Here is a 14,140-nt window from a genome sequence, read left to right on the forward strand (position 1 = left end):
GCAGGCAGGCAGGCAGGCAGGCAGGCGCAGGCAGGCAGGCAGGCAGGCAGGCAGGTGCACAGCATGTTCTTAATGGGATGCTCCTGCTTTTAAAACCACCGCTTGCCTGGCTGTTTCCAGTCTTAGTTTCTCTTCTGTTTTTGAGACAGGGTCTCACACATCCCAGGCTATCCTCAAGCTCACTATGTAGCCAAGGGCTCGTGGATCCCCTTGCTTCCACCTTCTCATTGCCGACACCTGTCACCACACCCAGGCTTCCTGAGGCCCCAGGGCTTCATGCATGCTAAGCCCTCTATTGAGCTACAACCTTATCCCCTGTCTAGTCTTTCTGATAATGAGTCCCACATAGAGCATTCTTTACCCCTCCCCCTGTTTTGTTTCCAGAGACAGGGTTTCTCTGTGTATCCTTGTCTGTCCTATAGACCAGGCTGCCCCTGCCTCCCAAGTGCTGGGATTAAAAGTGTGCGCCACCACACTCGGCTCCCTTACACATTTTCTCCAGCAATCGTCATTCAAGTGTTTGATATCAAACACTATGCTATTTATTTATGTAATATAGTTTTCTAAGAAACTAAGCCTGAGAATTTAGATATAAAGATGTTGTCCTCCTTGGGACTAGGAGCGAAGCTTGGTGGTACAGTGTGTTACTTGGCACACACCAGGCTCTGGGGTCCAGGCTCAGGAAATAGAAATCATTTTTAAAGATGTTAGTCTGTGAACCCTGTTATTCAAGACAACTGTTCCTCGTCATGCCGAGCCAGCGACTGCTCAACACTTCATTTCTTCTTAAACAAGTGTTGGCTTTAAGAATAGCAATCGGGGGCTGATAAGATGGCTCAGTGGTTAAGAGCACAGACTGCTCTTTTGAAGGTCCCGAGTTCAAATCCCAGCAACCACATGGTGTCTCACAACCATCCGTAACGAAATCTGATGCCCTCTTCTGGAGTATCGGGACAGCTACAGTATACTTACATATAATAAATAAATAAATCTTTAAAAAAAAAAAGAATAGCAGTTGGACTGGGCGTGGTGGTGCACGCCTTTAATCCCAGCACTTGGGAGGCAGAGGCAGGCAGATTTCTGAGTTTGAGGCCAGCCCGGTCTACAGAGTGAGTTCCAGGACAGCCAGGGCTATACAGAGAAACCCTGTCTCAAAAAAACAAAACAAAACAAAAAAAAGAATAGCAATCAGAGTAAAGAAGGATGGCTACTTACAAGGATACAGCACCAGGCGGCGAATCGGGTCAGGATGGCTTTCATCTGATCCTTGTAATACAGCAGTATTTTTCCTGCCTGGGGAAGAAAACAATATGACCAAGAGAGTCACCTAGAGAGTGAATTCTTGTTTCTATTTTCATCGACTTGACCATCTAGCACACAAGAGTTATTTACTAAGTACACGTTCTAGACTCTGGGGATATAAGGAGGAATGCAAATTGACTCCTGTGCCCTGGTGGAGACAGAGCATTAGAGCAGGCAGGACGTTCCGCGCGAAGGAGAAAGCACACACAGAAACTTGTTAAAGCACAAGAGTGCTACAGTAGGCTGAGAAATGAAATAATGGGGCTGGTAGGGGGCTCAGCAGGTCTCACTCAGATCAGGGGCTTTCTCTCAGAGGTTTTGGGGAGCCCAAGAGCCCACTGTGAGCAGCGCTATCCCTGGGTCAGTGCTCCTGGATGTATAGAAGAGCTGCCTGAGTACATGTGAGGCAGCAGGCACACGTGAGCACAAGTAAGGCAGCGGGCAGCAGGCAGCGGGCAGCCCTCCTTCCTGCAGGGCTTTTGCTTTAAGTTGCTGCTTTCCTGCCAACCCTCACTCCCCTCAATGAAGGGCTGTGACCTACCAGTGAAACCACCCTTTCCTCCCCTAAATCACTTTCCCACAGGGTGTTTTATCACAGCAACAGGATGGAAACTAAAAGTAACACCCATTTAGGTGACAAGAAACTAGGTCAGACTAGCTTGGCTACAAAGTATCTGGTCTGGCCGCACTACCCAAGATGCATAGGAGCAAAACGGAACTGGGTGCAGGGGAAACTTAAAACCTCAGACAGGGCACTGCACAAAACTCTCTGAACTAGAGTCAAACTTTGAAAGTATCAAAGGATACAGTGTTAATCATTTGTAACAGTAGCTGAAATGTACAAGTGCTACCTATGTGCTAGTTCTTGGGGTTTTGTATAAATTAACATATTTCATCCTCATAACACCCCTGGAATTAGACACAGCAAGCGTCACCCAGCCTGCACATGAGAGCTAGACACAAATCCACACAGTGTAGCTGTGAGCCTGTACCTAAACTTTTCCACGCTAACCCAACCGCTCTAGCAGGCTGAGGTTTGCCTAGTGTGTGTGTAGAGAGAAGGTGTATATATAAAAACAGAATCTAAGCACCACAGGAATAGAGGCAGGGTGTCAACCCATTAGTGGAAAATTATTTAATTCCCTAACTGTACACATTTGAGGTCTATACAATTTAATAGGACCACCACTAGCTATGTGTGGCCATTTAAATTTTAAATCGAGTAAAATTAAAAAGCGAGGCTCTTGGTCATACTCCAGCCACATCCTGTACTCCACAGGCTCCTTGCAATGGCTGCCTGCATGGTCAGGATACTCCCTCCATCACAGAATGGTCTCTCACCTGCTCTAGAAGCCTTTCTACTCTCCAACTGTTCCCTCAAAGAATAAACTCAAACGCCAGAAAGGACAACTTTGCATAAAGACATCTAGCGTGCTGAATCATACAGAAGTGCACATGAGGGCCACCAAGAGTGACCAGATTTGATTTGGGGCATAAGACAAGCATGCTTTATATCCATTTACATAGCTGGCTGTGACTGGAAGTCTGTGTCTTTCCTAAGTTCATACAAGGAAAACTCAGAAGGGGATGGGACCGGAAAGAGGTCTGGTCCTTCTGGGACCAGTGTGGATCTCTGCACTTATGAATATACCTTATGATCTTACAAAGGGATGCGACAGCGAGTTCAGCATCTGCAGCCTTGCAAGCACCACCCCGTGTGGCACAGTGCTCGTCCCTCCACAGGCTACATGCTGGGAAGCAGAGATGGAGCCCTGCCTGAAAAGGCACCTGCCAGCACTTTGAGCTGGGGCCTGAGAAGCAACTTCTGCTGTTTATGAGTTAGTCCATCTCTGCTGTTTTGTTGTATGGTGGCCCCTTCATGTTAGCAATGTTGAAACATTCTGAAAACTCCACATGGACTCTTTCATAGTGTCTGTTTTCATTTGTCTTGTTCTGGGACCCAGTCTGGTCTCAAACTCTGAGTCGTCCTGCCTCAGCCTTCCAAGTGCAGGAATTAGAAATGTGGCCATTGTCAGGCATGGTGGCAAGCACCTGTGTCAAGGCCTAGGTAACTGTTACCTGTCTGAGCCTTCCACTTTGTATTGTTACTATGTTGCTTCTGCTGTTACCAGGAAACTTCTTTTTCTTTCTTCCTTTCCCTTTCCCTTTCCCTTTCCCTTTCCCTCCTTCCTTCCTTCCTTCCTTCCTTCCTTCCTTCCTTCCTTCCTTCCTTCCTTCCTTTCTTCTTTGTTTTTCAAGACAGGGTTTCTCTGTGTAGCCCTGGCTGTCCTGGAACTCATTCTGTAAAACAGGCTGGCCTCGAACTCAAAAATCCTCTTGCCTCTGCCTCCCAAGTGCTGGGATTAAAGGCATATGCCACCACTGCTAGGCTACCAGGAAACTTTTCATGCTTAAGTTGACTACATATTCTGTCACGTCCTGTGCCTTTGGAAACTAATCACCATAGAAGTCAGTAGACTTATCTACAATAAGCTTGGGCCAGAACCAACATGAGCCAACCACCCAGCAACACTTCCTGCACCTATGTATAAGCTTGTATTATATTTGCCTTTATAGGCTGCCCCTGGGATGGACCCAACGTTAGAGAGACACCTGCATCAACAGAAGAAGCTGTTTGGAATAAGATGTCCATTTTGTGGCTTAAGTTCTTAAGACCTCCCTGGGAATTGACACACTACTTGGCAGAAAGTGACTCGTACATGGGTAATTAAAGACACAAATGTTAGATAAGTTCCATCCTGGTAGGCAAATTAGAACATGAATATTAGACAAGGCAAGTCCCCTGCCACAGTTGAATGCCCCAAGCAATGGAGGCAGGATAAGTAGTCAACAAAGACATGTTCAAAAGGAAATCCCCTATCCCTGAATCCTGATTGGTGAACACAGATGTTTATGGATTTGGAGCTCAAAAGCCTTGTAGAATCTTAACTCAGTGTCATGGTTCAGTTCCTGAATCTGCACCATGGCCCTGGCCGATCAGTCCTGGGGTAGATACTCAATAAACCATCCCTGTCTGACTGAGATCGGCGTTCGTGCGGTTTGTGATGCCATTCCTGGACCCAATACCTTTAATCCCAGCACTCAGGAGGCAGAGGCAGGAGGATCCCTGAGGAATTTGAAGCCAGCCTGGTCTACAAAACAAGTTTTAGGAAAGTCAAGGCTACCCAGAGAAATTCTACCTCAAAAAACAAAAGGAAAAAAGAAAGAAAGAGAGAAATAAATAAATAAAGTAACCGTTAATAGAACTCACTATCCACAAATTGCTGGGCTAAAATAAATCCACAACTAGTATGAATTTAGTCTCCAGAATGCAAGGATCCAGCTAGTCATTTGAATTGCTGAGCTACCCCACACTAGTTTGCATACCCTCCATCCTAAACAGAATTTACCAGACCCGTAGGGCAGCAGATGGCCTCCTTGCACTACCTCAATACAGTGCTGTTAGCACTGTAGCACTGTTAGCAGCTGTCACAAACTGTCTGAAGGGTTATCCTGAGGACATGAACAGATACCTGAACTCCTAAAAACGCCATCACAATTGAGTTGATAGTCCCTAAGACTCCTTCAGGGTCGTAGGCCACCTCTGTGTGATACAGCACCTTGAGGAAATGGAGAAGGAGACCGACAGTCAATCGCTGGACACAAAAGAAATGCAAGACGGGATACACTCCAATAGTGGCGCTTCCTGGTTTCCTTCTCCCTCCCTCCCTCCCTCCCTCCCTCCCTCCCCACTTCCCTNCCCTTCCTTCCTTCTTTCCTTCCTTCTTTCTTTCCTTCCTTCCTTCCTTCCTTTTTTTTCTTTTTTCTTTTACAGCAGAAATTCACTGGCAATTTATAAGCATCGTAAGAAGGAAGCCATGACCCTGCCTGGCCACATTAGCACGTCTGGCAGACAGTGTTGGACCACATTTAACCAAACTCGAATGCAAATGCCTAACAGGGCAGGGACTGCGTGCTGCTTCTGATTTCGTGAACCCCACTGCAGCAGCAACAGCACCTAACCTTCTTGGGCAAATAGCATCTAACAATCCATTTGAAAAGGGGGTGGGGCAGTGGAAGCATGCATGCTTAGCATGTAGGAGGCCCATATTTTAAGAGCTAACATGCAAACAAAATGAAACAAAAACCATAGTCAGTTACAATAAAACATTTGTATTTTTTAATATAAAAACGAGACCAGAACTTTGGGAGTATACAGTGCACCACCCAGATCCTCAACCTTTCCAAGGCCTGAAACCGTCATACCCAGCAGGCTACTAGAAATGCTGCCAAAAGGCTTCTGTCACATACTTCATGCAGGGGCCTTGAGTAAAGCCAGGTACACACTATGAGCGTACAGCTCCCTGGGCCTGAGCTGGATCCCACAACATAAAACAAAAGAAACGACAGTGTGGGGCTTGGTCTGCTTTCCTAAATCCACCCCTCCTCCAACAAGGACCATAAGGGACCCACCCCTCACCCAGTACAGATCAGTTCCTGAATGCCTCCTCAGAGACACAGGGATTAAGCACAGTGCAGTTCAACACCCCCACGCCCCAGCTGCACTCCTCACAGGGATCCATGAGGATACCCCGCGCATCCTGCACTGGAGTCCCTGTCTCAGAGTCTGGGCCTGGAAACCTGAAGGGCTAAATAAAACTCTGCTTGTTTCATATGGTACACTTCACTCCGAAATCAGAAATGCCTTTACCTGCCAACAGGGAGTGAACATCCGAGGCATGAATGCAGCCAGTTTCCCTAATAAGAGTGATTTCACACCACCTTTTCCTTAAAGAATACAAAGCTAGCTTCCTACTTCCCTACTTCCCAGTTCTCAGTAACGGAAAGGCTCACGCACGGTGGAGGACGGGTGCTGGTACAGGTGACTGTCTCCCAGGAGCAGGCGGTCTATGTAGGCAGCTGCTCCTCCAGTACAATGAGGATACTTCCCCAAGTCCCCTATACCGCCAGGGCCAAGGTAGCCACTAGGGGAGTAAAAAAACACACTTAAACGACAGAACCACAGAGCAGTGGCTGTCCACGAAGCAGGGTTCAAACAGCCTCACACACAAACAGGCCCCCAGCAGCCCCAGCCCCTGAACTTAGTGTTCTCACTGGGACACAGCTCTACTTTCTACTCAGAGTGATGCTGAGACAACTTGCCCTCCTCTCAATGGAAAGAGAGCCTCAAAGGACAACAAAGTGTGAAAAACAACTCGTCTTCAGTGCTCTAAACCTCACTGCTGACTCGCAGAAAGGAACTATCATGACTGGGGGGTAGCTCAGTCAGCAAAGTGTTTGCTTTGCAACCATGAGGACCTGAGTTTGATTCCCCAGAACCCATGTGGGGAAAAACAAAAAGAGAGAGATTGAGACAGAGAGAGAGAGATAGAGACACAGAGAGAGACACATCCACACAGAAAAACACAGAGAGAGACAGAGACAGAAAGAAAGCAAGGGACAGAGAGAGACTGTAATGGTTTGTTTATGTTCCACCCAGGGAGTGGCACTACTAGAAGGTCTGGCCCTGTTGGAGTGGATGTATCACTGTGGGTGTGGGCTTTAAGACCCTCATCCTAGCTGGAAGTCAGTATTCTACTAGCAGCCTTCAGATGAAGATATAGAACTCTCAGCATCTACTGCACCATGCCTGCCTGGATGCTGCCATGTTTGTGCCTTGATGATAATGAATCAGTAAGCCAGCCCCATAAGAGTTGCCTTGGTTATGGTGTCTGTTCACAGCAGTAAAGCCCTAAGACAGGGACACACAGAGAGAGTCAGAGAGAGACAGACAGAGACAGAGAGAGAGAGAGAGAGAGAGAGCGCATTAGATTCCCAGAACCCACGTGGAGGTTCCAGTTCCAGGGGACCCAGCACCTCTTTCTGGCCTGCAAGCACATGGTATGCAGATATACATGCAGGCAAAACACTCATACACATAAATATATTTTTATTATGAAAAAAAAACCATGCATGGTGGTACATATTTGTAATATCAGCAGGTGGATCCTTTGGACTCCCTGGCCAACCTACTTGGCAAATTCTGTCAATTCTGTCTCCAAAAAAAAGGAGGGGGGAATAAAGAATAAAGCTGATACTGTGAGCCTTCAGATGCACATGCACACACATGCATCCCCTCTAACACACAAACAGGAGCACGCACACAAAGGGATTACCTGGCAAGGGGTCACTTACGTAGGGCACCCAGGGACAGGCAGAAAGAATGTCAAAGCCAGCCAAATGCTTTCCAGCGTCAGAATGGTGAGCCACTGGGGCCAGCTGGACGTGATGTCTCGGAGAGAGAAGCAGCTGCTTTCCTGGGTGAGAGGCAAGAACGGCAGTCATGAACAGCCCAACACAGTCGGGAAACACACAGGGTCATTTTTTTCAGTGGTAGCATGAGGACCTCAACCCAACCCTCGGAACAAACACAAGAAGGCCGGTGTGTGTTGTGAGCCTATAACCCCAGTGTAGATCTCTGAGCTCGCTGGCCAGCAAACCTGGCCCACTTGGCTGTGCCCAGACCCAATCTCAACAAGAAAACGTGGATGGCACCCAAGGCTGTTCTCGTCTGCACACACAAGTATACACGGAGATGCGTACACACACACTGATATTACGATGCAAGGCACAGTGGCACCTGAGAGGTGGAAACAGATGAATCGGGAGCTGAAAGTCAACCTTCAGCAACATTCTGAGTCTGCGGCTGCTCTAGGCTACACGAGGGCCTTGGGTTTAGTCCCTAGTACTGTATCAAGAGAGAAAAAAAAAAAAAAACCCAAAAAACTAAAAAAGAGTACTGTGAGGTGAAGCATGCCTTCAATCTCAGCACTCAGGAGGCAGAGGCAAGTGGAACTCTGTGAGTTCAAGCCTAGCCTAGTGTACATAGTGAGATCCTGTTTCACTGTCTCAAAAAACAAACAAAAAGAAGCAACTGATGGAGACAGGAAAAAGCATTTTGCTGACAGAAGTGCAGTGATACACTACGCAAACTATGCAAACTAAGGATTCAGAAAACTGTACCGTGAATTGTCCTGTTGTTTAAAAAAATGATTTCTGGGAATGAGCGGGCAGGTGGATCAATAGGGAACTATGGTTCCATTCCAATGACCCCTGTAATGGAGGGTCCCTAGGGCTCACTGGCTAGGCAGCCTAGCCTACCCAGAGAGTTCCAGGCCAGTGAGAGACCCTAACTCAAAAGGAAGGTGAACAGCACCGAACAAATGACCCCCAAGGCTGTCCTCCAGCTACACACCCCCCCCTCCCTCCACAGACTCTCACCAAGGCACAACTGTCAGGCACAGGCTTCCAGAAAAAGAACTCCAACACAGCGACCACGAAGTATGTCACTCCCAGCCGCTGCAGGACACCAGGGATCCGCACTTTATCCCAAGACACTGTCAAAGACACAGGTCACCTTAGGCTAAGCCAACAGGACGCATCTTACCCCAAGACAGGACTGTGTCCTGAGGGGGAGACACTCTTTCTATCACTTGTAAGTAAATTATCACATGTGGCTTGAGGACACAGTGGCCTCTGCAAACAAGCAGCCGGCCAACTTCACTCAGGAAGGGGAGTAAAGCAAGGACTCCCCGTGGCATTGAATCCTGTCCTGGCTCTTTGCTATTAGGAATATGGATAAACCCTCCTGTCCACCAGAGACACTCAGACCAAACCCAAACCACTCTTCACCTGTACAGCAGGCTACAGCTGTACTCCAGGAGGGAACAACCTATAGCAAACCTGTAGTGGCTTCCCCCAAGGTTGAGAAGAACAGCACTTCACACGGAGTCCATCAAAATGATCTCTAAGCCAGTGAGCCTATCGGTCACAACCCCTTGCGGGGGGTGGGGGGGTTGTCAAACAACCCTTTCACAGGGGTCACCTAAGACCATCTCGATATCACATATTTGCAGAACGATTCATAACAGTAGCAAAATTACAGCCATGAAGTAGCAATGAAAATAATCTTATGGTGGGTGTCATCGTAACTCGAGGTACCGTATTGAATGGGTGCAGCTTTAGGAAGGCTGAGAACCTTACCTTAAGCTCTTAGGCCTCTAGTAAAGGCACGTACTGTTGTTAGTAAGGATGAGGCTGGATTTGGCTCCTGTGTAAGCATCTATTCTCCTTTGCCAAAGATAAGTCAAGCCCCCAGGATGGTGACTGCTGCCTTCCCTGTCAGCCATTGGTGCAATGTGAGGCGCTCATGACCTCTGCTCTCCACCTGGAGGCACCGAGGAGCACAGAGGCAAAGACCAAGTCCCCTTCTCAGTAGCACACAGGTCAGGACAGATTCTTAAACTAACAGCAAACACTGGCGGTCCGTGGAACCGGAAGGGCCAGGGGACAGAGCATGAGAACAGTGACCTGGTCTTTTTCCCCCTCTGTCCCTGAACACATGGACACAACCCAGAAACAGAACTTCAACCTCACTCAGCGTGACCTTTATGTCACAGGAACTGGAGTAGTCACAACAGTACCTCCCAGTACTAAAATGCCAAGCTAAGTACAGTAGCCAATGATATACAAGCGGTAAGGATACTCTCCTAATAATTGGCCTGCAGGGAGGGACTGGGTCGGAAGAACTCCATCAGAGGAGGGCATGTGGGGCTCAGTGTGTGCAGGGGCCTGGGTTTGCTCCCAAACACTGTGTGTGTGTGTGTGTGTGTGTGTGTGGTGTATGAATATATAAAACAAATCTTTTCCATAGTCCAACCTGACCATATACTAACAACAGGGCAGAGATACTTACATGGACCAAGGCAATAATTGGGGTTGACAATGATAACTCCTATACAGATTAGCACGAAGCTTCTCCACACAATCTTCCCCAGCAGTTTGAGTTTTGAACATCCTCGTTGTAGAATAGAAGTCATTGATAGGAAAATTGAAGTTCCCATAATAAATACAAACCTAAAAAGAAAGGCTATTGGTAGGTGGCCATTTTCTAATATTTATACATGTATCCTTAATATTTTATAATACAGGAGGGAGGTGACACACCATCTGTCCACTGTAGCTAATTTGTGAAACCGTGTCAGGCTCATAATACAGGAGGGGCACAAACACAGCCCTGTTGGCTGGGAGTTTTGACGGGGCATCTTGAGTCCTGTCGTAGAGGGAAAACTGGCTAACACTTGGCGGGACTCCGAAGAACAGCCTTCCCAGCAGCTGTGACAGGAAGGCTATGAACACTGGGCTGCAAGGGGGTTGTGCTAGCATAGGAAGTCCTTCAGGAAGAAAACATCCCATCTCTTAGAAACTCATTCCTTCTCCTGGAAGAAAAAGTCCCCCCTTCACTCCCTCCCCATCTGGTAGGAGTCACATACATTTCTCTTTCCTTTCTTTAAATTCACAAAGTCTCCCCCCAAAAACCAAAACTGAACGTGAGCTGGCCACAGGGTTGCATGTTCAATAGTCAGTCCCATTTGGTGATGTTTTAGGAGATCATCGGGCCTTTTGGAAACAGGGAACAACTTGGCCATCACAGGAGTATAGGGTAGGGCGAGAGGTCTGGAGCAGCCCCATTCCTGCCCAGAGACACTGCTTTGGGTCCTGCTGTGAACAAGCTGCCTCCTGCTCCGATGCTACCCACCCCTGAGCTACAGAGATATTTTGTCCCAGGGAGGAGAAAATAACTGACACACCACAGTGAGTCTTCCTAGCTGCTGGCTAGGGATTAGGGAAGCGTGGCTTGCTCTGGCTGCCTCCCAGCATCCTCTGGCTTCTCTTCCAGGGTCAGCTGCTCACAGGACAGTAACAGGAGCCGTGCAGACAGCATGCTGAAGTCCTTACCAGATCCTGAGCAAACAGAAAGTGCCCTAACCAAATTCCTCTCAAAAAAAAAAAAATCTTTCCCTGATCCTTGACCTGTGGTAGTAATAAAACACCAGAGTCCCAACATATCAACCACTGTCCCGGAACTGTCTCTGGTGATGGAGCACCAAAGTTGCTCAGAGCATCAGTGTGAACCTAAGTGGTGCCTCAGATGGGAAATATGCCCTGGCAAGACTAAGAATCCATGAGTGGAGAGTGTGTCCACTCTACTACCAAGATGCTTTATTTACACCTCTCATTTCCTGCTACATATGTACCCATATTCTCAGGTGTACCTGTTTTTAAGAGACATGTTTTAAACATATTTAGGAGATTTATGGAACCTGATTATAATTTCAGAGCTTGTGGTAGAATTTCAGCATCAAGTAGAGCATATCTGTTCTAACAAGCTGTTCTCCCCTATGGAACCATTCACCTTTGGGACTGAGATGACAGTTTGGTGGCAGAGCACGTGGTTAGCAAGCACAAGGTCTTAGTTTCAATCTCACGCAGACACAGAGATACCATTTTTATGTACGCATGTGTAAACATGATGTCAAGGGTATGAACCACCCAGTAACACAGCTTACGGTAGGGCTTCACAACAGTCAGTGCTGGCTGATGATCCAGAAACGGCCCTAAGAGACTGGAACTTTTGCCAGGGTTACTAATACACCTTGAAGTCACTTATGACTGCTATTCTGCTGTGTGTGCAGCCTGCTTGATTCATCGGCCTTTAAGAGAACAATATGAGTCTACCTGACTTTCCTTGGATTTCCATGTTATCGACTGTACCACCTAAGCTAATGCATAGATTTAATCTTAAATTACTCTACCATTTCCCTGGCCTGGAGAACACATGTGTATCATTTGCTGAAAGCAGCAGATAGAGAAATTGAGATCTACTTCCAAAAGTCTATCGTGAAGGTTGAAGGCAACCAGTTTGATAGATATTGGTGGATAAACAGTGCTGTTTGCTGTCTGGATCAAGTGGAGCCAGTGACTTAATCCCTTGGAAAATCCTGTTAAAGATTTCTGTAAGCGTCCCCTTCCTTCCCCACTGATGCTTTCTGTTCTGTTCAATAAATGCAGAGAAAAGTCCCTTGTTAGCGTGGCACACAGCACCCGCAGACAGAAATGCAGTCATACAACAGACAGACAAGGAGATGGAAGGCACAGAGCACTGAGGTAGAGAGTTCAAATCTGGACTCCATGGAGAAGGCTTTTATCTCCTTCTGTTATCCAGTACCAATGCATTATAGGTGATGGCATTAACCACGAATGTGTATAACCCTTACAATGTATTGTCAGCTCACCATGGGAAGACGAGGTCGGCCACAGTCAGTCCTGTAAAATAGCACAAGAACAAACAGTAAGAAAGAGGACTCTAGAATATAAATACTTCCCAGTTCCCAATGTGCACATTACACTGAATATTTACAGAGTACAATATGCAGACAGGAGCCCCTACACAGTCACTGGGCCTGACCAGGTGCGGGGAGGTTTCTGACTATAAACCATTCATGGAGAATAAAACTAGAGAGCTGTGGACAAGTTTGTGACCTTCCAGCAATACTAATCAAAACCTGTTCTTTCCTTCCACCAGACACTCCATGTCTTCTACCAGAATGTCCAACATGGAACCTACCTGGAAATAACCAGCCACACAAGAAAGGATCTGATGTCTAGGTATGAATGGAAGATAGAACTCTCCTTTTAAATTTCTTTGTTAATTAATTTGTGGGTGGGGAAGCATGGGTAGAGGTGAGAGGACAACTTGCAGGAGTCACTTTCACAATGTGGGTCTCGGGGATTGGACTCAGGTTGTCAGGCCTGGCAGCAAGCACCTTCACCTGTTGAGCCATTTTGCAAGCCGATGAATCTTGTTTTACACTTGGCCGTAGCCAAGAGTTCAAGGAGCAATAACTCTTGTTTTAAAAAAATGCTTAAAACCAGTTCATGTTCTATCAGCATCTGGACTGCAGGTCTGAGTATTAGCTGCATCAGCTACAGACTCCATCATCAATACATGGAATCTGGGTCCCAGTGGTCAAAGTCTCTTCTAGAGGCTTCCACAGGTGTGGTCTGGTTAGGATAAAGACAACTAAAATTTCTCAAAAGTCCATGTCTGCATTTTATGTCATTTTCCTGGTTCTAAAATAACCACTGTCCAGCCAACTACCCTCCCAGACTCAGAGCTATTCCTGAGTGCCACTCAGAATAATCTTCCTAAGTGGCAGCCCAAGAAAGACTGTAAGTCTTACGTAGGTAGACTCCCCAGAATACGGGAGTTCTACTATCTAGACCGTACCAATGATTGTGTAAAACCAAGTCTTTACATTCCCTGTGGAGACCCGCAGTCTCACAGCAGAAAAATCCAGGGCTGCCGTGTGACTAGAGAGAATCGCTCTAGATCCTCGACCAAACCAAAGGGCCCCAGAGTAAGGCCAGGGTGGTTCTAAGCAGGCTGGGAGGGCTCTGGTGGATGCCCACAGGGGGTGCCCAGTCTCCTGCTGATCTACAGTTCCCTGGGGACACTACCTGCAGGAAGTGTCTTACCGTTCCAACTTGAATGTTTGAAGTACCAATACTTTCCTCCCCCATAGTTAACAAAGACCATGAGGACGAGAGCTAACCTGCAAGGCAGACAAAGAGAGGGGGATGTAAGGACAGTCGTCAGGGACAGACACACTTCACAAAGGTGTGTCACATGCTAATGTGACTCCACAGGACAGATAATGACACAAGTAGAAAATTGTAAGGCGAGGTATGGTTACTTGGTGCTCACTAGGAAGGGACACAACACGATGCTCTGAGTCTACGTTTTTATCTTAGTAGGTCAAGGAAATTTTATACTGGGGCTGGCAGGGTGGCTTAGCTGGTGAAGGCACTTAATGTAAGACAGAAGACCCCACCAGGCAGTGGTGGTGCAGGCCTTTAATCCCAGCACTTGGGAAGCAGAGGCAGGCGGATTTCTGAGTTCGAGGCTAGCCTGGTCTACAGAGTGAGTTCCAGGACA

The 14,140-nt window shown here is 47.2% G+C and overlaps 1 protein-coding gene across 1 annotated transcript in view; it reads right to left on the reverse strand.

Moving 5' to 3' along the window:
- Hgsnat (heparan-alpha-glucosaminide N-acetyltransferase) overlaps positions 1-14,140 on the reverse strand; it is a 31,074-nt gene that overhangs the window by 2,229 nt on the left and 14,705 nt on the right. Inside the window, exons 8-15 of the mRNA XM_021170698.2 lie at positions 13,681-13,757; positions 12,438-12,468; positions 10,058-10,218; positions 8,584-8,699; positions 7,498-7,619; positions 6,161-6,287; positions 4,836-4,922; positions 1,216-1,293 (exon numbers count right to left, since the gene is read on the reverse strand). Coding sequence (XP_021026357.1) covers positions 1,216-1,293; positions 4,836-4,922; positions 6,161-6,287; positions 7,498-7,619; positions 8,584-8,699; positions 10,058-10,218; positions 12,438-12,468; positions 13,681-13,757 — 799 coding nt within the window. The remainder of the gene's footprint in view (positions 1-1,215; positions 1,294-4,835; positions 4,923-6,160; positions 6,288-7,497; positions 7,620-8,583; positions 8,700-10,057; positions 10,219-12,437; positions 12,469-13,680; positions 13,758-14,140) is intronic.

The sequence above is a fragment of the Mus caroli genome, chromosome 8 (genome assembly GCF_900094665.2).
Source record: "Mus caroli chromosome 8, CAROLI_EIJ_v1.1, whole genome shotgun sequence".
Lineage (NCBI taxonomy): Eukaryota > Metazoa > Chordata > Mammalia > Rodentia > Muridae > Mus > Mus caroli.